Source organism: Carcharodon carcharias, chromosome 20, assembly GCF_017639515.1.
Source record: "Carcharodon carcharias isolate sCarCar2 chromosome 20, sCarCar2.pri, whole genome shotgun sequence".
Classification (NCBI taxonomy): domain Eukaryota; kingdom Metazoa; phylum Chordata; class Chondrichthyes; order Lamniformes; family Lamnidae; genus Carcharodon; species Carcharodon carcharias.
In genome coordinates this window covers 109,874,677-109,897,978 of record NC_054486.1, presented here as the reverse complement: position 1 = coordinate 109,897,978, position 23,302 = coordinate 109,874,677, and the positions used below count along the sequence as shown (strand labels likewise).

General features: G+C 46.8%; 1 protein-coding gene across 2 annotated transcripts in view; it reads left to right on the top strand.

The window, feature by feature from the left end:
• Positions 1-972: 972 nt before the first annotated feature.
• Positions 973-23,302, top strand: part of nudt14 (nudix (nucleoside diphosphate linked moiety X)-type motif 14) — a 94,431-nt gene continuing 72,101 nt past the window's right edge. Inside the window, exon 1 of one of the 2 annotated variants that reach the window (XM_041213781.1) lies at positions 973-1,095. In XM_041213781.1, the coding sequence (XP_041069715.1) occupies positions 1,015-1,095 (81 nt within the window). In that variant the 5' untranslated portion in view covers positions 973-1,014. Of the gene's footprint in view, positions 1,096-16,704; positions 16,869-23,302 lie in introns of those variants that run through there. The other variant, XM_041213782.1, reaches the window with a different exon arrangement.

Below are 23,302 nucleotides of genomic sequence, written 5' to 3'. Positions count from 1 at the left end.
TGATTGACAGCCCAGCCCAGCCCTCCCTGCTGATTGACAGCCCAGCCCTGCCCAGCCCTCCCCGCTGATTGACAGCCCAGCCCAGCCCTCCCCGCTGATTGACAGCCCAGCCCAGCCCTCCCTGCTGATTGACAGCCCAGACCCCCCCCCCGCTGATTGACAGCCCAGCCCAGCCCACCCCGCTGATTGACAGCCCAGCCCAGCCCTCCCCGCTGATTGACAGCCCAGCCCTGCCCAGCCCTCCCCGCTGATTGACAGCCCAGCCCAGCCCCCTCTCCTGAGGTGGCACGAAGGAGGATTTGAGGCCTGGAACAGATCAGCCATGATCTTATTGAATGGCCGGGCACGCTTGAGGGGCCGAATGGCCTACACCTGCTCCTAATTTTTATGATTGGCAGCCGGGCCCCGCCCCGGTTGATTGGCAACCCTAACCCGCCCCTGGTTGATAGGGCGTCCGGCCCCGCCCCCCGGTTGATGGACAGCCCGGCCCCGCCCCCCGGTTTGATTGGCAGTCCGGCCCCGCCCGCCCCCCGGCTGATGGACAGCCGGGCCCCGCCCACGGGTAGATTGGCAGTCCAGCCCCGCCCCCAGTTTGATTTGCAGTCCAGCCCCGCTCACAGTTTGATTGGCAGTCCTGCCCCGCCCCCCAGTTTGATTGGCAGTCCAGCCCCGTCCCCCAGTTTGATTGGCAGTCCGGCCCCGCCCCCCGGTTTGATTGGCAGTCCGCCCCCCCCCCCCCCGCCCCCCCGGTTGATGGAAAGCCCGGCCCCGCCCCGGGTAGATTGGCAGTCCAGCCCCGCCCCCAGTTTGATTGGCAGTCCGGCCCCGCCCCCCGGTTTGATTGGCAGTCCGCCCCCCACCCCCCCGGTTGATGGAAAGCCCGGCCCCGCCCCGGGTAGATTGGCAGTCCAGCCCCGCCCCCAGTTTGATTGGCAGTCCGGCCCCGCCTTCCGGTTTGATTGGCAGTCCGGCCCCGCCCTACCCCTCCCCACCCCCTCCTCCGGTGTCACGGTAATGGACGCTCTCTCTGAGGTGATGCTCGGCCGTTGCCGGGACTCCCCCTTCTTGCGGCCGCTGAGGGTTCACTACACCCAGGTGGGTGCACGTGGGGCGGGAGACGGGGAACGGGAGTAGGCCGGTAACTCGAGGCCCAGGCTGCGGCCGGGGCCTAACCCGGGAATGAATCGGGATCCGGATCAGACTCCGGGTGTAAATGGGAATCGGGATCAGACTCCTGGTGTAAATGTGGATCGGGATCAGACTCCGGGTATAAATGGGAATCGGGATCAGACTCCTGGTGTAAATGGGAATCGGGATCAGACTCCGGGTGTAAATGTGGATCGGGATCAGACTCCGGGTGTAAATGGGAATCGGGATCAGACTCCGGGTATAAATGGGAATCGGGATCAGACTCCTGGTGTAAATGGGAATCGGGATCAGACTCCGGGTGTAAATGTGGATCGGGATCAGACTCCGGGTATAAATGGGAATCGGGATCAGACTCCGGGTGTAAATGGGGATCGGGATCAGACTCCGGGTGTAAATGGGAATCGGGATCAGACTCCGGGTGTAAATGTGGATCGGGATCAGACTCCGGGTGTAAATGGGAATCGGGATCAGACTCCGGGTGTAAATGGGAATCGGGATCAGACTCCGGGTGTAAATGTGGATCGGGATCAGAGTCCGGGTGTAAATGTGGATCGGGATCAGAGTCCGGGTGTAAATGTGGATCGGGATCAGACTCCGGGTGTAAATGGGAATCGGGATCAGACTCCGGGTGTAAATGGGAATCGGGATCAGACTCCGGGTGTAAATGTGGATCGGGATCAGAGTCCGGGTGTAAATGTGGATCGGGATCAGAGTCCGGGTGTAAATGTGGATCGGGATCAGACTCCGGGTGTAAATGGGGATCCGGATCAGACTCCGGGTGTAAATGGGAATCGGGATCAGACTCCGGGTGTAAATGGGAATCGGGATCAGACTCCGGGTGTAAATGGGGATCCGGATCAGACTCCGGGTGTAAATGGGAATCGGGATCAGACTCCGGGTGTAAATGGGGATCCGGATCAGACTCCGGGTGTAAATGGAGATCGGGATCAGACTCCGGGTGTAAATGGGAATCGGGATCAGAGTCCGGGTGTAAATGGGAATCGGGATCAGACTCCGGGTGTAAATGGAGATCGGGATCAGACTCCGGGTGTAAATGGGAATCGGGATCAGACTCCGGGTGTAAATGGGAATCGGGATCAGACTCCGGGTGTAAATGGGAATCGGGATCAGACTCCGGGTGTAAATGTGGATCGGGATCAGAGTCCGGGTGTAAATGGGGATCGGGATCAGAGTCCGGGTGTAAATGGGGATCGGGATCAGACTCCGGATGTAAATGGGAATCGGGATCAGAGTCCGGGTGTAAATGGGGATCGGGATCAGACTCCGGGTGTAAATGTGGATCGGGATCAGAGTCCGGGTGTAAATGTGGATCGGGATCAGAGTCCGGGTGTAAATGGGGATCGGGATCAGACTCCGGGTGTAAATGGGAATCGGGATCAGACTCCGGATGTAAATGGGAATCGGGATCAGACTCCGGGTGTAAATGGGGATCGGGATCAAACTCTGGGTGTAAATGAAAATCAGGATCAGAGTCCGGGTGTAAATGGGGATCAGGATCAGACTCCGGGTGTAAATGGGAACCGGGATTGGTCTCCGGGTGTAAACACAGTTTAAAACCTATGATAAAAACAAAAAAACTGTGGATGCTGGAAATCCAAAACAAAAACAAAAACAGAATTACCTGGAAAAACTCAGCAGTTTAAAACCTGTCAGATTCTGATTTTTTGAAATTTCTTATGCAGTGATCAGATTAGCGAATGGACTGAACCTCCTCTGCTGCTTTACCCAGGCACTGAGATTTCTGTACACTCCCATCAGAGCCCAGAATCTTAATTGCTGACCCAAGTGTTTGAACCTGCCCAGTGATTATTAGCTGGCTGTTTACCTTTGTGGGGCATCACTCTCTGACCTGATTGTGCGCTCAGTGGCTGGGGCACAGACAGACATGCGGGGTGAGGTGGGATTTTTTAATCACAGAATATTGATCAGGAATGGGAGGTTCAGGCTGAAGATTTTTTCCTCTGTAGCTCAAAGGCTCAGTTGTAGTGCTTTCCTCATTCCAGGCTGGAAAATGGAGTTGAGACCACAACCAGGTCAACCATGATCTTATTGAAAGGTGGAACAGGCTCGGTGGGCCGAGTGGCCTACTCCTGCTCCTGAGTCCAATGTTCCTATGTTCCCAGTTTAGATCTACATGCAGTCACCTGCAACCCCTCTAACCAGACAAGACGGGTGTTTACAAAGGAAAGGGAGGATGTCGATATAGTAGTCCAGGAGGAACACGGCGAGATATTGGACGGGATAGTCATAAAGAGAGAGGAAGTACTCGAAGGGTTGAAATCCTTGAAGGTCGATAAGTCACCAGGGCCAGATGGATTGTTTCCGAGGCTGCTGAAGGAAGTCAGGAAGGAGATAGCAGATGCTCTGAGGATGATTTTCCAATCTTCACTAGATACAGGGGAGGTACCGGAGGATTGGAGAAATGCAAACGTGGTTCCATTGTTTAAAAAGGGATCAAAGGAAATGCCAAACAATTATAGGCCAGTTAGTCTTACATCAGTGGTGAGCAAATTAGTAGAATCAATCCTGAGAGATAGGATTAACTATCATGTGGAAAGACATGGACTAGTCAGGGATGGTCAGCATGGATTTGTTAAAGGAAGGTCTTGCCTCACAAATTTGATTGAATTCTTTGAGTAAGTGACAAGAAGAGTTGATGAAGGTAGTGCAGTGGATGTTGTGTCCATGGATTTTAGCAAGGCATTTGACAAGGTCCCACATGCCAGATTGGTCAGGAAAGTAAAAGCCCATGGGATTCAGGGTAATGTGGCAAACTGGATAAAAGGTTGGCTTTGTAACAGGAAACAAAGGGTAATGGTCGATGGATGCCCTTGTGAATGGAAAGTTGTCTCAAGTGATGTTCCACAGGGCTCGGTGTTGGGACCCTTGCTGTTTGTGTTATATATTAACGATTTGGACGTGGGGGGGCATGATTGGGAAATTTGCAGATGACACAAAGATTGGCTGAGTAGTGGATAGTGTAGAGGATAGCCATAATCTCCAAAATGATATAGATGGGTTGGTGGAGTGGGTGGTAAAGTGGCAGATGGATTTTAACATAGAGAAGTGTGAAGTCATACATTTAGGGAGGTCAAACAGTTAACAGGGATTACACAATAAATGGGAATATACTAAGAGAGGTAGATGAAGTGAGAGATCTTGGCGTACAAGTACACAGGTCCCTGAAGACAGCAGTTCAAGTAGACAAGGTTGTAAAGAAGGCATATGGAATGCTCTCCTTCATTGGCAGAGGTATAGAATGTAAAAGTAAGAATATAATGTTGGAATTGTATAAAACACTGGTGAGGCCACAACTGGAGTATTGTGTGCAGTTCTGGTCACCACTTTACAGAATAGCTCTGGAGAGAGTGCAGAGGAGGTTTACAAGAATGTTGCCAGGGTTAGAGAAGTTTAGCTATGAGGAGAAATTGGATAGTTTGGGGTTATTTTCCATAGAACAAAGAAGGCTGAGAGGTGACTTGATTGAGGTATACAAAATTATGAGGAGAATAGATAGAGTGGACAGGATAAAATTGTTTCCCTTAATGGAGAATTCTAGGACCAGGCGACATAGATTCAAGATGGGTGGCGAAGGGTGTAGGGGGATGTGAGGAGGAACTTTTTTACGCAGAGGATAGTGGGTGTCTGGAATTCGCTGCCCAAGTTGGTTGTAGAGGCAGAAACTCTAAACTCTTTTGAAAAGTACCTGGATCTGCACCTAAAGTGCTGTAAGCTGCAGGGCTATGGGCCGGGTGCAGGAAGGTGGGATTAGAAAGGGCACCTGGGTGTCCTCTGGCTGGCATGGACAAGATGGGCTGAATGGCCTCCTTCTGTGCTGTAACTGTTCTGTGGCTCTATGGAAAGTCAAGGTGCTGCAATCAATCTTTTTTTATTTGTTCACGGGATGTGGGCTTCGCTGGCTGGGCCAGCATTTATTGTCCATCCCTAGTTACACTTGAGAAGGTGGTGGTGAGCTGCCTTCTTGAACCGCTGCAGTCCATGTGATGTAGGTACACCCACAGTGCTGTTAGGGAGGGAGTTCCAGGATTTTGATCTAGCGACAGTGAAGGAACGGCGATATATTTCCATGTCAGGATGGTGAGTGTCCTTCTAGGTGGTAGAGGTCACGGGTTTGATGGCGCTGTTGAAAAGGCCTTGTTCAATTGCTGCAGTGCATCTTGCTATACACACTGCTGCCGCTGTGGAGGGAGTGAATGTTTAAAGTGGATGGGATACCAGTCAAGCGGACTGCTTTGTCCTGGATTGTGTTGAGCTTCTTGAGTGTTGTTACTGCTGAGCAAGTGCCGCAGGATAGCATTGTGGACAATGTCTTCCATCACCTTACTGATGACCAAGCGTAGACTGATGGGGCGGTAATTGGCTGGGTTGGATTCGTCCTGCTTTTTGTGGACAGGACATACCTGGACAATTTTCCACATTGCCGGGCTGATGACAATGTTCTAGCTGTACAAAGTGCCCAGTTAGAGTCATAGAGGTCCACAGCACAGAAAAAGGCCCTTAGGCCCATCGAGTCTACGCCAGTCAAACAAGTACCTAACTATTCTAATCCCATTTTCCAGCACTAGGCCCATAACCTTGTATGCCATGGCATCATAAGTGCACATCCAAACACTTCTTTAATGTTATGAGGGTTTCTGCCTCTACCACCCTTTCAGGCAGTGAGTTCCAGATTTCCTCCACCCTCTGTGTGAAAAAATTCTTCCTCACATCCCCTCTAAACCTCCTGACCCCTACCTTAAATCTATGCCCCCTGGTTATTGATCCCTCCATCAAGGGGAAAAGTTCCTTCCTGTCCATCCTATCTATGCCCCTCATAATTTGTGGGTTGTAAGGTTAGAGTTCACATTGCTGGTTGCAATTGTGTGTCTGTGTCTGTGTGTGGGAGAGAGAGTGTATGGGAGTGAGAGAGAGTCTGTGTGTGTGTATGGGGCAGTGAGTGAGAGAGAATGTGTGTGTGTGTGTGTGTGTGTGTGTGTGTGAGTGAGAGAGAGTGGGTGTGTGTGCGAGTGAGAGTGAGAGTGTGTGTGTGTGTGTGAGTGAGAGAGTGTGTGTGTGTGAGTGAGATAGAGAGTGAGTGTGTGTGTGTGCATGTGAGTGAGAGAGTGAGTGTGTGTGCGTGTGTGTGAGTGAGAGAGAGTGAGTGTGTGTGTGTGTGTGTGTGCATGTGAGTGAGAGAGAGTGTGTGTGTGTGTGTGTGTGTGTGTGTGTGTGTGTGTGTGTGTGTGCATGCACATAAGGTAAGGACCAAGATTGAGTGTGGTGCCATTGCAGAAAATAGCTATCTGAATTTTTATCTGCACACATACAAGAGAATGTAGCTGGTTGAGATGCTGGAGTATTGTTGTGGGACTGTAGGTCAGGAAGTGATGAGGATAGAAAGGAATTGATAAAGAGAGGTTCCAAATTGTTTAACCTAAATAATCCTGGTTACACTTTTAGAAGCAGTTTACTCTTTAACATTGAGTCGATCATACTCTCTTCACCTCCAAGTTCCAACTTAAACACACACTACTCACTGAAACCAGCACCTGCTTCATATGTATGAGTGCTTGAACTTAACCTCCTGTCTCTCCTTTCATCGGCTCTCAGGAGATACCATCTCACTCACTGCCTGTGTGCCACTTGAAGCTGCCACACTTCACATGTTAACTACAATACTATATCTCTCAGCGGGACATAGCCCAGCCTTAACCCTGGGGAACAGCTCAGTCCTTCAATTACTTATTAATAGTTTTATCTCTGCCCCCTCCTTACCCCCAAGTGTTTTCGAATCTCTCTTGCCTTCTCTTTGGTGGGCACTGGTTTGACTTGGCTCTGATAGCACAGGTGCTGTGAGTCACCCTGGTACCTTACTCAAGCCTCGTCACATGAGCCTGGACACTGAGTATCAGCAGAGCTATTTGACCTTGGAGGGGGAACGCATCATGTACAAGAGCACCAGGGCTGTGAACAGGAGAGAATACCCTTGGCCTGTTGTCACCCCCCAACCCCTAGTTTCTCCACCTGCCAATTACTCAGATCAGCAACCTCCACACAGATGAGGTTCAAATTTGAGTTAATTCTTCCTTGGTTTCATTGGTTTAAACTCACACCAAGCCTTTCATTTACTGAAGGGCCCATTGGGAAGTAACATCTTTGCCAGGTTCAAAAACTTTTCAGATTTTTTTCTAATCTTGATGTCTGCCCTAACCCTTTATTTCTGGCTCCCTTCACTAACATCCAGCCCACAGCAGTGTATTTGTGATGCCACACCCTGAGCTGTACAGCCTTACCCTAACTTATCAAATGACTGTTTTAGATGACTTGAAATTCCACTCCCTCCAAGAGCTGGTTCTGACAGGCTGTGATAGACTTGAGGAACCATTCTGCTTCTGGTCTCAGCCTGACAGGATGCTAGCCTCCTTTCTGTGCTACCTGGAAAGGCTCTATATGAAATGAGCTGTGTCCTCCATTGTTCAATGGCGGCACGCCTTGAGCATATATTTCAGCATTCGTTCACATTGAGAGTTAACACAACAATTGATGGTTGGTGTGGAGAAGTGTTCGACTGCACTTCTCAACAGTAGAGGGTGCTCTGAGCATGTGGTTAGAGTGAATTCTTGGGATAACATAAAGACCTTTATACTGCTCTGGGAGTGTTTGATGGGGACGGTGTAGAGGGAGATTTACTCTGTATCCAACCCATGTTAGATACATGTTGCACAGGCTTCACGTTTCATTGGACATAGGACCAATTTCTTTGCTTCAAATTGATTGAGATTTGCCACACACCCTGCTGCCTTCCGTCCCTCTCATTCTTTTCCCCTCCTCTCCCAGGTTTATAAAGGCCTTGAGTAAGTGCTCCCTCAGATCACCCTGCCAGTTTAATAAGTTCCCCTCTCGGATCACCCTGCCAGTTTAATAAGTTCCTCTCTCGGATCACCCTGCCAGTTTAATAAGTTCCCCCCTGAGATCACCCTGCCAGTTTAATAAGTTCCTCTATCGGATCACCCTGCCAGTTTAATAAGTTCCCCCCTGAGATCACCCTGCCAGTTTAATAAGTTCCTCTCTTGGATCACCCTGCCAGTTTAATAAGTGCTCCCTCAGATCCCCCTGCCAGTTTAATAAGTTCCTCTCTCGGATCACCCTGCCAGTTTAATAAGTTCCCCCCTGAGATCACCCTGCCAGTTTAATAAGTTCCCCTCTCGGATCACCCTGCCAGTTTAATAAGTTCCTCTCTCGGATCACCCTGCCAGTTTAATAAGTGCTCCCTCAGATCACCCTGCCAGTTTAATAAGTTCCTCTCTCGGATCACCCTGCCAGTTTAATAAGTGCTCCCTCAGATCACCCTGCCAGTTTAATAAGTTCCTCTCTCGGATCACCCTGCCAGTTTAATAAGTTCCTCTCTCGGATCACCCTGCCAGTTTAATAAGTTCCTCTCTCGGATCACCCTGCCAGTTTAATAAGTTCCCCTCTCGGATCACCCTGCCAGTTTAATAAGTTCCTCTCTCGGATCACCCTGCCAGTTTAATAAGTGCTCCCTCAGATCACCCTGCCAGTTTAATAAGTTCCTCTCTCGGATCACCCTGCCAGTTTAATAAGTTCCTCTCTCGGATCACCCTGCCAGTTTAATAAGTTCCTCTCTCGGATCACCCTGCCAGTTTAATAAGTTCCCCTCTCGGATCACCCTGCCAGTTTAATAAGTTCCTCTCTCGGATCACCCTGCCAGTTTAATAAGTGCTCCCTCAGATCACCCTGCCAGTTTAATAAGTTCCTCTCTTGGATCACCCTGCCAGTTTAATAAGTGCTCCCTCAGATCCCCCTGCCAGTTTAATAAGTTCCTCTCTCGGATCACCCTGCCAGTTTAATAAGTTCCCTCCTGAGATCACCCTGCCAGTTTAATAAGTTCCCCTCTCGGATCACCCTGCCAGTTTAATAAGTGCTCCCTCAGATCACCCTGCCAGTTTAATAAGTTCCTCTCTCGGATCACCCTGCCAGTTTAATAAGTTCCCCCCTGAGATCACCCTGCCAGTTTAATAAGTTCCCCTCTCGGATCACCCTGCCAGTTTAATAAGTTCCCCCCTGAGATCACCCTGCCAGTTTAATAAGTGCTCCCTCAGATCACCCTGCCAGTTTAATAAGTTCCCCTCTCGGATCACCCTGCCAATTTAATGTTCCCCTCTCGGATCACCCTGCCAGTTTAATAAGTTCCTCTCTCGGATCACCCTGCCAGTTTAATAAGTGCTCCCTCAGATCACCCTGCCAGTTTAATAAGTTCCCCCCTGAGATCACCCTGCCAGTTTAATAAGTTCCCCTCTCGGATCACCCTGCCAGTTTAATAAGTTCCCCCCTGAGATCACCCTGCCAGTTTAATAAGTGCTCCCTCAGATCACCCTACCAGTTTAATAAGTTCCCCTCTCGGATCACCCTGCCAATTTAATAAGTGCTCCCTCAGATCACCCTACCAGTTTAATAAGTTCCCCTCTCGGATCACCCTGCCAGTTTAATAAGTTCCCCTCTCGGATCACCCTGCCAGTTTAATAAGTTCCCCTCTCGGATCACCCTGCCAGTTTAATAAGTTCCTCTCTCAGATCACCCTGCCAGTTTAATAAGTTCCCCTCTCGGATCACCCTGCCAGTTTAATAAGTTCCCCTCTCGGATCACCCTGCCAATTTAATAAGTGCTCCCTCAGATCACCCTGCCAGTTTAATAAGTTCCCCTCTCGGATCACCCTGCCAGTTTAATAAGTTCCCCTCTCGGATCACCCTGCCAGTTGCTGTCCTCTTTGGAGGGAATTTGACCTTGTTTCTTGTAGTAACTTTTCCACTTTCTATTTGGACGCTGAATCTGATTCTATTATGGTCACTATATCCATGATGCTCACCAGGGCCTCCTCTTTCAGGCACCATGTCCTAAGAGAGCATTGGTGACCATGGACTTACATTGGATTTGTCCATGGTTATGCTTGGCAAAGTATTGCACTGGTTTGTTGTTGCCTTCTGCAGTATGGCTGGCCAGGAAACACTCCCATTTCTTACCACCTGTCATCAGGCCTATTGGAAGGATTTATAGGCTGAAAATTAACCTGTTTGGCCACGTTTTGATCACTCCTTGCATGGCCTTCTAGCCCTGGAGTAGGACTTGAACCCAGAACTTCTGGCCCAGAGATAGGGATGTTACCCACTGCGCCACAAGACCTCCCTTTTATGTATCCACCTGCCCCATTTCATAATTCGTGACAAGATCTGGTAACACCCCATTGTAGGCATACAAACTTACAAATGAGTCCAATACACACTTTTCCCATTTACTCCCTCCATCTCTGCCCCAGTCAATAAATGGGTTATTGAAAGCTTGAAGAACAATAATTTTGTAATTCCTACTCCAATCCTTGATCTGTACAGATTTCCTCTTCTATTTCCCTCTCACGGATTGTATGGGGTGTGCGGGTGAGTGTCAGGGAGAGCATAAGAAATAGGAACAGGAGAGGTCAGTGGGCCCTTCTAGCCTACTCTGCAATTTATTAAGATCTTCTACCTCAACTCTCCCTTCAATATCCCTGAATCCTTATTGCTAAATTCAGTCGACAAATGGAACATTTCTTTTTAATCGTAGATCTTCAACCATACTGACTTCATCTGATCTCACTACTCTCCTGCAGTAATTCTCTCTTTCAGCCATATTGCCTTTCCTCCTTTTCCCTGACCTATTTGTGTCATTCCCAAAAACATATTTATCTGATGTGTTAATTCACACCACGGCCACCATCCTGTTTGATAAAATCCATGCTTTCCTGTGACATTGTGTTAAACCGCGCCACCCCCCCCCCAGTTTATTTTCCCATATTGTGATCATTGTAATGCATCCATTTCATTTTTTTCTTTGTATTTAATGTAATTGCTTATCCCTCGAATTATTTTTTCATCCAAGTTTGCATCTTTATCACACTTTTCCTATTTGCCCATAACCCATGAACAGATAAAAAAAAGGCTGATTTTCTTCCTCTCCCCTTGTTCCTTTTCCATGGATATTCTTTTTGCTTTTTTTAAAATTTGTTTATTTACCTAAGCTATTTCCACCTTCCTTTCTGGTTCTTTGAGTGCTCAAATTTCCACTGCTCCTTTCCTTTCTAGTTTGAACAAGTCTTTTATCAGTTTTGCCAGTTCATTAGCTCGATGTAGCAGATCTTTGTGAAGCAACCTTCCCCTTGAAATGCCCCATAGACGGAAGTCCTCTTGCTGACACAGCCCCTTTAGCCAATTGTTGAGCTGTTCTATCTCCTGCTCCCCTTAATCTGGGAGAGAAATTTGCAGATTGCTACCCTTGGCATCCTGCTCCTAAAACCACTTCCTGATCTCAATTCCTATTGTGGGACGTCTGGTCTTCCCATTATCATGGCTTACAAGTGAAAAAGGCTGCTCCCCCTCTGCTTTCGTCCATAATCTTTTTCAGTCTTTTTCAAGTTGTCCCTTAGCCTAGCACCTGGGATGCTGGATCTGGATTTGAAAATACTGCTGCCAGTGTTAATGAAATTCCCTGAGAGATTTTCTCAGTTAAGGGTGCAACAGAAGTCCGGACTGATTGTGTTGTTTCAGCAGTGACCACATGTCAGTCGTGCTTTATTGTAAAGTGCTTTGGGACAACTTGAGGTCCTGAAAGGTGCTGTGTAAATGCAGGTCTTTCCTTATTTTGACTGTAAATGGACATGTTGGATGCTGCAGGGAGGATCAATATGTAACTCATTCAAGAGGATTGATTGGATTAATACCTCTAACTCACTCCCAGGTATCTGTTATCCTAACACAAGAACACACAAGAAATAGAAGCAGGAGTAGACCACTCGGCCCATTCAGTACCATCATGGTTGATCTTGGGTTTCAGCTCCATTTTCCTGCCACTCCCCATAACCCTTGATTTCCTGAGAGAACAAAAATCTGTCTATCCCATCCTTAAATATATTCAGCAATAGAGCACCCACAACCTTCCTGAACTCCATGATAAGATTCCAGTCTGTAACTCACTCCCGGGTATCTGTTATTCTATATATAAACCACCCCGAACCCCTCGATTAGATTCCAGCCTGTAACTCACTCCCGGGTATCTGTTATTCTATATATAAACCACCCCAAACCCCTCGATTAGATTCCAGCCTGTAACTCATTCCTGAGTATCTGTTATTCTATATATAAACCCCCTGAACCTCTCGATTAGATTCCAGCCTGTAACTCACTCCCGGGTATCTGTTATTCTATATATAAACCCCCTGAACTCCTCGATTAGATTCCAGCCTGTAACTCACTCCCGGGTATCTGTTATTCTATATATAAACCACACCGAACCCCTCGATTAGATTCCAGTGTGTAACTCACTCCTGGGTATATGTTATTCTATATATAAACCCCCTGAACCCCTCGATTAGATTCCAGTGTGTAACTCACTCCTGGGTATCTGTTATTCTATATATAAACCACCCCGAACCCCTCGATTAGATTCCAGTCTGTAACTCACTCCCAGGTGTCTGTTATTCTAAATATCAAACCCTCCAAACCCCTCGATTAGATTCTAGTCTATAACTCACTTCTGGGTATCTGTTATTCTATATATAAACCCCCTGAACTCCTCGATTAGATTCCAGCCTGTAACTCACTCTTGGGTATCTGTTATTCTATATATAAACCACCCCGAACCCCTCGATTAGATTCCAGTCTGTAACTCACTCCCAGGTGTCTGTTATTCTAAATATCAAACCCTCCAAACCCCTCGATTAGATTCTAGTCTATAACTCACTTCTGGGTATCTGTTATTCTGTATATAAACCCCGCCGAACCCCTTGATTAGATTCCAGTCTGTAACTCACTCCCGGGTATCTGTTATTCTATATATAAACCACCCCGAACCCCTCGATTAGATTCCAGTCTGTAACTCACTCCCGGGTATCTGTTATTCTATATATAAACCACCCCGAACCCCTCGATTAGATTCCAGTCTGTAACTCACTCCCGGGTATCTGTTATTCTATATATAAACCCCCTGAACTCCTCGATTAGATTCCAGCCTGTAACTCACTCTTGGGTATCTGTTATTCTATATATAAACCACCCCGAACCCCTCGATTAGATTCCAGTCTGTAACTCACTCCTGGGTGTATGTTATTCTGTATATAAACCCCCTGAACCCCTCGATTAGATTCCAGTCTGTAACTCACTCCTGGGTATCTGTTATTCTACACATAAACCACCCCGAACCCCTCGATTAGATTCCAGTCTGTAACTCACTCCCGGGTATCTGTTATTCTGTATATAAACCCCGCCGAACCCCTTGATTAGATTCCAGTCTGTAACTCCCGGGTATCTGTTATTCTACACATAAACCACCTGAACCCCTTGATTAGATTCCAGTCTGTAACTCACTCCCGGCTATCTGTTATTCTATATATAAATCACCCGAGCCCCTCGATTAGATTCTAGATTGTATCTCACTCCCAGGTACCAGTTATTTTCTATATGCACCAACCCAAACCCTCGATTAGATTCCAGTCTGTAACTCACTCCTGGGTATCTATTATTCTATTATATAAACCCCCCTAAACTCCTCGATTAGATCCCAGCCTGTAACTTACTCTCAGATGTTCTGTTTCATATCTACATTTTAAGATGTGCAGGTTATATTTTTCAGCTGGCTGTTTACTTGGAGCACTTTATTGGTAAGACTGGTTTTCAGTGTTGTATTTATAGGGGACCAGTTGTCGAATTACATCAGGACGTTATAAAGACAACCCGTTTGAGTTAGAATTCAGGAAATGAACAAGAAATGCTGAGTTCTTTAGCTGGAAATGGAATGAGCTCAGTGTCTGATAGCTCATGATTTACAGCTGCAGGATGGAGTGCTGCTGCTGGTATGCATACCTGTGAAATTGTGGGAGAGAGTTAATAAGCCAGGGTGTTAACTAGATCCTCCCTTCCCCTCCCCTCACCTCTCAGCATGTATTTGGCTATTTCACTTGAACCCAATTTTGGAGGTGTGCAAACTAGTAGATTGGAGAGAAATTTCTCTCTAGTTTTGGAATGTAGGAACAGAAGGAGGCCATTCAGCCCCTCGAGCCATCACTGCTCTGTATCATAACTCCACCTATCGGCCTTGGTTCTTTTTGAGGGAGAAAGTTCCAGATTTCCACCCCGCTCTGTTTGAAGAGCTGCTTCCTGACATTACCCCTGACTGTCCTGACTTGAATCTTAAAGTTATGTCCCCTTGTTCTGGACTCTCCCACCAGAGGAACTAGTTTCTCTATGTCCATCCTATCAAACCCTTTAATCATTTTAAACACCTCAATTTGACCAAGGTCCTAAATCCCAACCCCTTTCTTTAGTTTCCCGAGATTGGGGGAGAAATGGTCTCCGGTATTTGGGAATTGTGCCTCAACTCTCCCGTTGTCATGCCTTGTCTTTTGAACAACTTTAGTCTCCCCCCATTTCACCAGGCATTTACTTCCAAGCATTTATTGCTCTTTCAGCAACAATGATGTAGCATTTGAGGGAAAACCATCTGGAGCTCCAGAGAGGCACTGATGCTTTGAAACAGAGCTGAAGAAGTTTGGATAAAGGTGCAGTAGTGAGTTAGATGGATTGGGGAGGGAGTTCCCTCGAATAGGACCTAGGCACCAGAAGGAAAGCTCTTGGTCGACAATTTCAACGCTGGGTTGAGATTTGGTCACTGTCTCACAAAAAAATATATACTTGGATTAGAAAGAGGGTTAGCAAGGAACAGCAAGACTGATCCCATATGTAGGGAGTAGCATTGTGGGGACACAGGGCTGAGAGAAAGATGAGGTTTGGATAGTTGGAGGTGTCGTGGGGAGAGACTTCAATCAGAGCACATAAAATATAAATGATATAGATAAAATATTAATTCAAAGAGAACTAGGACCAGAGAAATGGAAATTAGACAAAAGTTCAGTCAAAAAAAAATTATGTGCTCCTGGTATTAATGTATGGGTCCTCCCCAAGGTCATGCCTCATCTCGCCCCCCCCCCCACACTCCCTATCCTACCTCATATCCCTTCCTCTGTCCTTCCCAGTCCTCTAACTATGGTCTCCTGTGCATCCCTACACCCGTCCTCAGTTACCTTGGCTCTGTTACCTGGACCTCCCCTCCACCTGCCCCCACCAAAACCTTTCTATCAAACCCAGCCACATTCTAATGATACATCCCAGCACTCTCCAAATAATTCCAATAATTCTGGACACTGCAAGAAACAAGTGTCAAAGCCTCAGGGTTCAGCAACCTACCAGAGCCAAAAGGACTAAAAGAGGAAAGTAGGTGACACCTAGTTTGGATTTGAAAAGCTGGGCGAGATAGAGGAAGGAGGTACGGAGTGCAGTGGTGAACTAGAGGGAGGTAAACAGAAGGAATTACTGCGGTTGGGAAAATCTGAATCAAAAAGCAGAAAATGCTAGAAACACTGAGGGTCAGTTAGCCTTCGTGGAGCAAGAGAAACAGAATTATTATTTCAGGCACAGATGTTCAGTGAAAAACCTTACGATGAATGTTCCATATTCAAAACAATACATCCAGGCTTCTGGCTGCATTGTTTTCAGATTTCCAGCTTGCGCAGTTTTTAATTCACCTGGTTATTTTGCTGCTCGTGTTCCTCTACATATTCCTTTCCTGTGCGTCAAATACCCTGCCCAGTGCCCACTCCCACTGCCCAGTGCCCACTCCCACTGCCCACCACACACCCTCACTGCCCAGCACCCACCCTCACTGCCCAGCACCCACTCCCACTGCCCTGCTCCCTCTCTCTCTCTGCCCTGCTCGCTCTCTCTCTGCCCAGTTCCCACTCTCTCTGCCCAGCTCCCAGTCCCTGTGCCCATGCCCTCTGTCCCATGCCCACTCCCTCTGCTTGTGTCCACCCCCTCTGCCATGCGCCCACTCCCACTGTCCTGTGCCCACTCCCAATTCCCCGCAGCCATTCCCTCTGTCTTGTGCCCATTCCTTCTTCCCTGTGCCCAATCCCTGTGCCCCGTGTCCACTCCCTGTTCCCCACACCCACTCCCTCTACCCTGCTCCCACTCCCTCTGCCATGTGCCCACTCTGCCCACCCCCACACCCTCTGCCCCACATTCACTCCCTCTGCCGCGCACCTGCTCCCTCTGTGCTCTTTGCCCTTTTTCCCTTTGCCCCACTCCTGCACCCCTTTAAAATCCACATTTGTTGCACCATCTCCTGTTGTAACCCATTCTTACCCAGTGAACTCAGAGCTGTGACGTTCCTCAGTTTGATCAGAGTCTTCTTTCTTCCAGTAACTTGCAGGCTGGGCTTGGCATCATCTAACCTCAGCTTTTTGATGTATCTCATTTTGTCCTTTGCTTCCTCTGACCTGGGCAGATTGCTGCATCCTGACTCTGGATGCTTCATTTAAACAAAAACAAATAAAGGATTTGTATTTCTATAGCACCCTTTGCATCCTCAGGATGTTCCAAAGTGCTTTACAGTCAAAAAGGAGAAAGCCAGGCATTTCCTGCTGGTCTCAGAGAAACTTTCCCAGCCGCAGAAAGGATCCGCTAATTGACCTGCAGCTGTGCCCAGGAGCAGTTAACTTCTGGTTTAGGCTGAGCTTGTGCCCATTTACAGTCATAAGTCCTTACACCCTTAAAGGGACAGAGCAGATTGGAACCAAACAATACACCTTGAAGAATAAGGTAGGAATTGGGGCATCATTCTCAACAGGATCCACTTGCAGATGGGAGACTATAGGGAGAAGGGAGTGTGTCAGACCAAATGCCTGTGCTTTTAAGCTTTGCTGTGTGTGTGATGCAGCCTTCAGTTGGGGTTGATGCTTTCTGTTTTTGCAATGTTATTTGTGAGGTTTCAGTAAGGCTCACCAAGGCTTGGAAAAGGTTGGCTAAACCTCATCCCACCTAGAAGGGCACTGGGAGGACGCAAGTTAAAAACAGCAATTTCCTGTTATACTTTCCAGCTCCTTTTAAGGAGTCGTTTTATTCAGAACTAGAAGGAAGGGCTCTCTACATTATTCCTTTTTGTGTTCGAGGTGATTTAGGATGTAATGCTTTAGTGTCAGTTTCTCGAACTCGTTCTCTCTGGCTGTCTGCTTTCTGAATACAACTTTACTATCATTAAAAATTAACCAGTATACTGGACATCAAGGTCACTGTGATTGATCGCTGCTCTATGCTGTGTGTTGCCTGCCTCAGTGGGTGATTAAAAAATCAACCAGGGTCCGTCCCACTGCTTAACACCAGCCACTGATAGCTGTTGAAGTCTCTGTCTCTCTCTCTCTCTCTCTCTCTCTCTCTCTCGGGACATTCATCTCTCTCTCTCTCTCTCTCTCTCTGTCTCTGTCTCGGGACATTAGAACAGGATCAGGCTCAGGTGTTCCACCCTCTGCAGTCAAACAGACTGCTGCAGCTCAGCTTATGCTCGCGTGCTAATGATGATTCACCGAAAGAAAAGCCTCATCCACAATTAACTTAGAGAAAATGAAATCTATCCACACATATCCCCTCTGATGCACAGCTCCTGTGCCAGCTCCTCACCCACCTCCCATTAGTTATACTCCTACAATACTGCTGAACCTCCCATTGCTTTGCACTTTGGGTGTTAGGATTGAGTGTACACCCTGGGTCGAGCTGTGCTGGCTTGGGCACAGATGGAGCAGAGCCGGGATAGATACAGGTGGAGTATTTTGGAAAGCCCTCCTTTTGTGAGAGGTGCCTTCCCACTGCTTAACACTCACTGCCTTCATTCTCTTTTTCCTCTTTGTTTTCTTTCTTTGAAGCTGAGAGTCAGCTTGCTGGTTAGGTTCAGCTCAGATGCAGAGCAGCACACTAGGATCACACAGCTTTCCATGTACCTTGAAGAGGCTGTGCCGATGGAGGGGGCTGTACCCACCCATCACGGGGGCTGCACCTATGATGCAAACCCCTCAACGTGACAAAATTTCTTGCTGCACGATGGATAAATACTAAGGTTCACAAACCAAGCCTCATGGTGGATGTGATGGGTGTTTAGTAATAAACTGGGAGGGATTTCAAAATCAGGGGCAATGAAACTCCCATACACTGCTCCATGCTACACCCAATTCTTCCGAACTAGAATTATGTTTGTAGGGGGCATTATGAGCAGGATGGTGAAGTGCTGCTGCGTACAGGGCTGTCAACTGGAGGTGCTCCTAAGTTTGTTGACAGACTTGTCCACAAGCCCCCCCGGCCCCACTATACTGTGCCTGTGCTGTCCTGTTGGAGGACGGTTTGGGAAAAGGGGCCCTGAAGATGCTCCTGGGAAGCTTCCTTATCGTGCATGAACTAAAACAACAAGTATTAACGGGCAAGTCAGTCAATTAAAAGGAGAAGATGGGGGTTGGATTTCACTCACAGCCCTATCCTGTCCTTGCTCAGGATCCAAATTTGATAGCGACTGGAAACAGGGACTTTGGCCTACTGTCACTGCTCTGGCTCCAGTTCTGACTCAGGAATGCTAAGGGAAATTTGACTGCTGCCCCAGCTAGGATCAGCCAATTTAGCTTAGGTCAGACCTAGAATTTGGGATCTTACTGGTCTGTATGACTTTTTAATTCACTGGACAGTGCATTCACTAGTGGGTCAACCACACACACCCAATTGACTGCACTATCCAGCTGAAATGCCAAGTATCAGTTTGGAAAGCTTCAAACCTGAACTAGAAAGTAAAAGGACTTTTTAATTTTATTGGAACCTTTCTGCTTTGAAAATTACTCCTGGGCTTAACTGATACCATTATCTTGCACTCACACCCACTGCAGGAAGACTCTACCACCTAAACACTGGATTTTTTCCCCCCTCCACTTTCCATTGCATAACTACATTCCTGTATGATGTGATCTTCAAACCTGGATCGAATTGTAGACGCATTAATTGCTCGCATGTTAATCATCAAATGACCACCTGTCGACCCCAGGCTCACCTTGCACCTTCCCGAGAATGTGATTACACAAGAGAAGGCGTATTGACTGTTCCTGGCATTGAGAGTGCTGCCACAGCTGCTGGTTGGTCCTACGGCACAAAGTGCACGCTTGCTCTTAGAATGATACTGGCAGTGCCGCAACATTCCAGCAAGAAGTGGCAAGATGTCTGGTCTTGCCTGAATTTTCCTGCTTGCTACCCGTTCATTTCTTGCCTCCAGCTCATTCCGTTCGCACGCCCTCCTGCCCATTCCACTACCTTCAGTGAACCTTCAGTTCATTCCAATCTTGGATTTGCCTGCAGCTACCTTACTTCTGCTCATTATTACTCTGGATCTTCCTGTTTGTTCCCCTGCCAGAGTTTGACATTTAACAGAGCAGCACTGAAGACAGAATTTTTGCCACAGTGATCAGGATAGCGATCTATCAATCAAGGATCATTTTGCCCTTGAGAGTAGAGCAAATGAGAGATGCTGATATCATAATTTGTAAGAGAAGGTTAAGAAGAGACTTTGGGCTGAACTGGTATGATTATAAATTGGAATTCAAAAAATTGATTGTGGAAATTTGTTCGTTTGTGACAGTGAGTTCAAATACCAGATGTGATCAGTTTAAAAATTATGAATTTAGAAAGATGGATTAAACTTCTTTTTGAGTAAGAATGACAACAATCTGGACTAAATGGCAGGGCAAGATCTCAAAGCAGTGCTGGAAATGGCTTTAAGAGATGCGAGAGAGGAGGAATTGAGGGTTATGATGAGGAGGTGGGTTGGGTGTCAACCATGGCTTAATGGGTGGCACTCTCACCCCTGAGTCAGAAGGTTATGTGTTCAAGTCCCACTCCAGAAACCTAAGCGCAAAAATCCAGACTGACCCTCACAGTGCAGTACTGAGGGAGTGCTGCACTGTTGGAGGTGCCGTCTTTCAGACAAGATGTTAAGCTGAGGCCCCGTCTGCTCTCTTAGGTGGATACAAACCATCCCACAGTGCTATTCAAAGAAAAACAGGAAGCTATCTCTGGTCTCCTGGCTAATATTTATCCCTCAATCAGCATTACTAAAAACAGATTATCTGGTCATAATCACATTACTGTTTATGGGAGCTTGCTGTGCGCAATATGGCTGCTGCATTTCCTATGTTAGAACGCTGACCACACTTCAAAAGTACTTCATTGGCTGTAGAACATCTTGGGATGTTGTGAAAGGCACTATAGAAATGCAAATGTTTTTGTAGATGGGATGGAGGAATATGATTATTACATTTCTTTTTTGAGTTGTTGTCCCTGGTGTATTGTGCTGCCTGTGTGTTCCACCACCCATATATCATGGTGCTTGGCTATTGCTAGACGGTCATGTATCTTCTCAATTGCTCAGTGTGTTAGCTGGGTTCGGTTGCACACTGTGTTACTGATCTTCATTCCATGCCACATATCTGCCAGTTCTGATGGAGATGCAGTTGTGATTGGCCATTAATATAAGTCTAACTGTATGAAGGAACAAAAGGAAGTAACAATGAAACTTCCCTTCAGCAGGAGAGTAACACATTACAACATTCATTATTGGTGTACAGTAAACACAAGATGATTACTGATGTGTTAAAAGCTCTTTTCATCACTTGTCTAAGTGCTACCTGTGGCATCTGTGTTATTTAGAGGGAAACACAGTAGGTGCATGTTACAACACAGCAGCTCACCCAGTTTTAGATTGTAAGGAGTGCAGTGAGTGTGGCTCATTATTGTTTATGAAACCATTTGAAGTGCCTTGTTGTAGGAGGTTGTAAAGGGTAGAAGAGAAGACGAAGGAAATCAGAATTGGTGGTCAACCTCTTGTCAATAGATTGTTGGAGGCAGGGAGATTGAGGGAGGTGCAGCGGGTTCCAACTGTGCTGAGACCCTCTCAGATAGATATGATTGCAGCATTGAATTGCAGCAACAGGTCCGACAGTACGCAGCACACATTGAGCTAAGCATGGATTACACAAGGTAGAAATGGTTGCGGGACACTCTTCATCCAGAAAGATCCTGCTATCAGTCTCCTTACTCTGGTACCCAGTTGAATCCAGGATGTCTTTCTCCACTACCATATCTGGGAGTCCATTCCATTTACAGGCCTCCTGGAAAGAAACAGTGGAATGAGACTAAATGGATAGCATGATGGGCCGAATGGCCTCCTGTACTGTATCATTCTGTTCTATGATTCTAATGTTGATCACTTTGTTTGAAGAGCAAATCAGTCCTAAAATTGTCATTTATTAGTTTGAACCTGTGCATTACCTTGAACCTGAAACCTTAAGAATAGGACAAGTAATATTCTTGGTCTACCTTTTCCATCCTGTTTGCAATGTTATGTACCTCCAGAAAATCACCAGTCAATTCTTCTCAAAGTAAAAAGCCTTGTTTCTGCAGCACTTCTTTATAACTCAATCCCCTGACCAAATGATCAGCCCTGTGGCTTTTTGCACTTTCTTCAGCCTTTGAATATCTTCCTTGTGTCTCAGTGACCAGAACTGGATGCGGTACATGAGTTTTGATCCAACCAGAATTCTGTTCAGTTTAATCACAACTTAATTTCTCTCTCTCTGATATTCTCTTGTTTGTTATACTTTGCTGCAATTCTGGTCTCTTGCTCATTCCTAATTTTATTTGCTCCTCCATTGGCAGCAGCTGTTTAGGCCCTACATTCTGGAAGTTCCCCCAAAACCTCTCTGCCTCCCTGTCTTCATTTAAGGCCTTCCTCTATCTGCATATGTGGCTCAGTGTCAGTTTTTGTTTGATAACATTCCTGTGAAGTGCCATTTACTACATTAGAGCCTATTTCTCTTGGAATTTCAAATCCGCTTATAGGTTTTTATTCTTTTACCTGACTGTTTACGTAAAAATACAACTTCTTGTAGTTGGATTTCTTCGTAAGATAACCCTCCCCATCCCAGGTATCAGTTGAGTGAACCTTCTCTGAACTGCTTCTAATGCATTTATATCCTTTCTTAAATAAGGAGACCAAAACTGTACACAGTACTCCAGATGCGATCTCATCAACACCCTGTATGACTAGCAAAACATCCCTACTTTTATATTCCATTCCCCTTGTAATAAATGACAATGTTCTATCTGCCTTCCAAATCACTTGCTGAACCTGCATAGTAACTTTTTGGGATTCATATACCAGGGCACCCAGATCCCTCGGTACCTCGAGTTCTGCAATCTCTCTCCATTTAAATGAAATGCTGTTTTTCTATTAGAAACTAGGAGCAGGAGTAGGCCATTTGGCCCTTCGAGCCTGCTCCGCTATTCAATATGATCATGGCTGATCCTCTGTCTCAACACCATATTCCCGCATTTCCATATCCCTTGATGCCCCGAATATACAAAAATTTGTCAATTTCTTTCTTGAATATACTCAGTGACCCGGCCTCCATAGCCCTCTGTAGTAGAGAATTCTACAGGTTGACCACCCTCTGAATGAAGAAATTTTTCCTCATCTCAGTCCTAAATGGCCTGCTCTGTATCCTGAGACTGTGGCCCCTGGATCTAGACTCCCCATCCAGGGGAAACATCCTCCCTGCATCCAGTCTGTCTAGCCCTGTTCGAATGTTTTACAGTTCAATCAGATCCCCTCTCATTCTTCTAAACTCTAAATACAGGCCCAATCAAACCAATCTTTCCTCATACGACCGTCCTGCCACCCCTGGTATCAGCCTAGTGAACCTTCGCTCCATTCCCTCTATGGCATGTATACCCTTTCTTAGGTAGGGAGACCAAAACTGCATGCAATACTCCAGGTGTGGTCTCACCAAGGCCTGGATAACTGCAGTAAGACATCCCTACTTCTGAACTCAAATCTTCTTGCAATGAAGGCCAACGTACCATTTTGCCTTCCTAATTGTTTGCTGCACCTGCCTATTTACTTTTATTGACTGGTGCACAAGGACACCCAGATCCCTTTGTACATTCACATTTCCCAATATATCACCATTTAAAAAATACTCTGCCTTTCTGTTTTTCACACCGAAGCATATAACTTCACATTTATCCACGTTATACTGCATCTGCCATGTGTATGCCCCCCACACAACTTGTCTAAATCACCCTTGCATTCTCCTCACAACTCACAACCCCACCCAGTTTTGTGTCATCAGCAAACTTGGAAATATTGCATTTGGTTCCCTCACCCAGGTGAT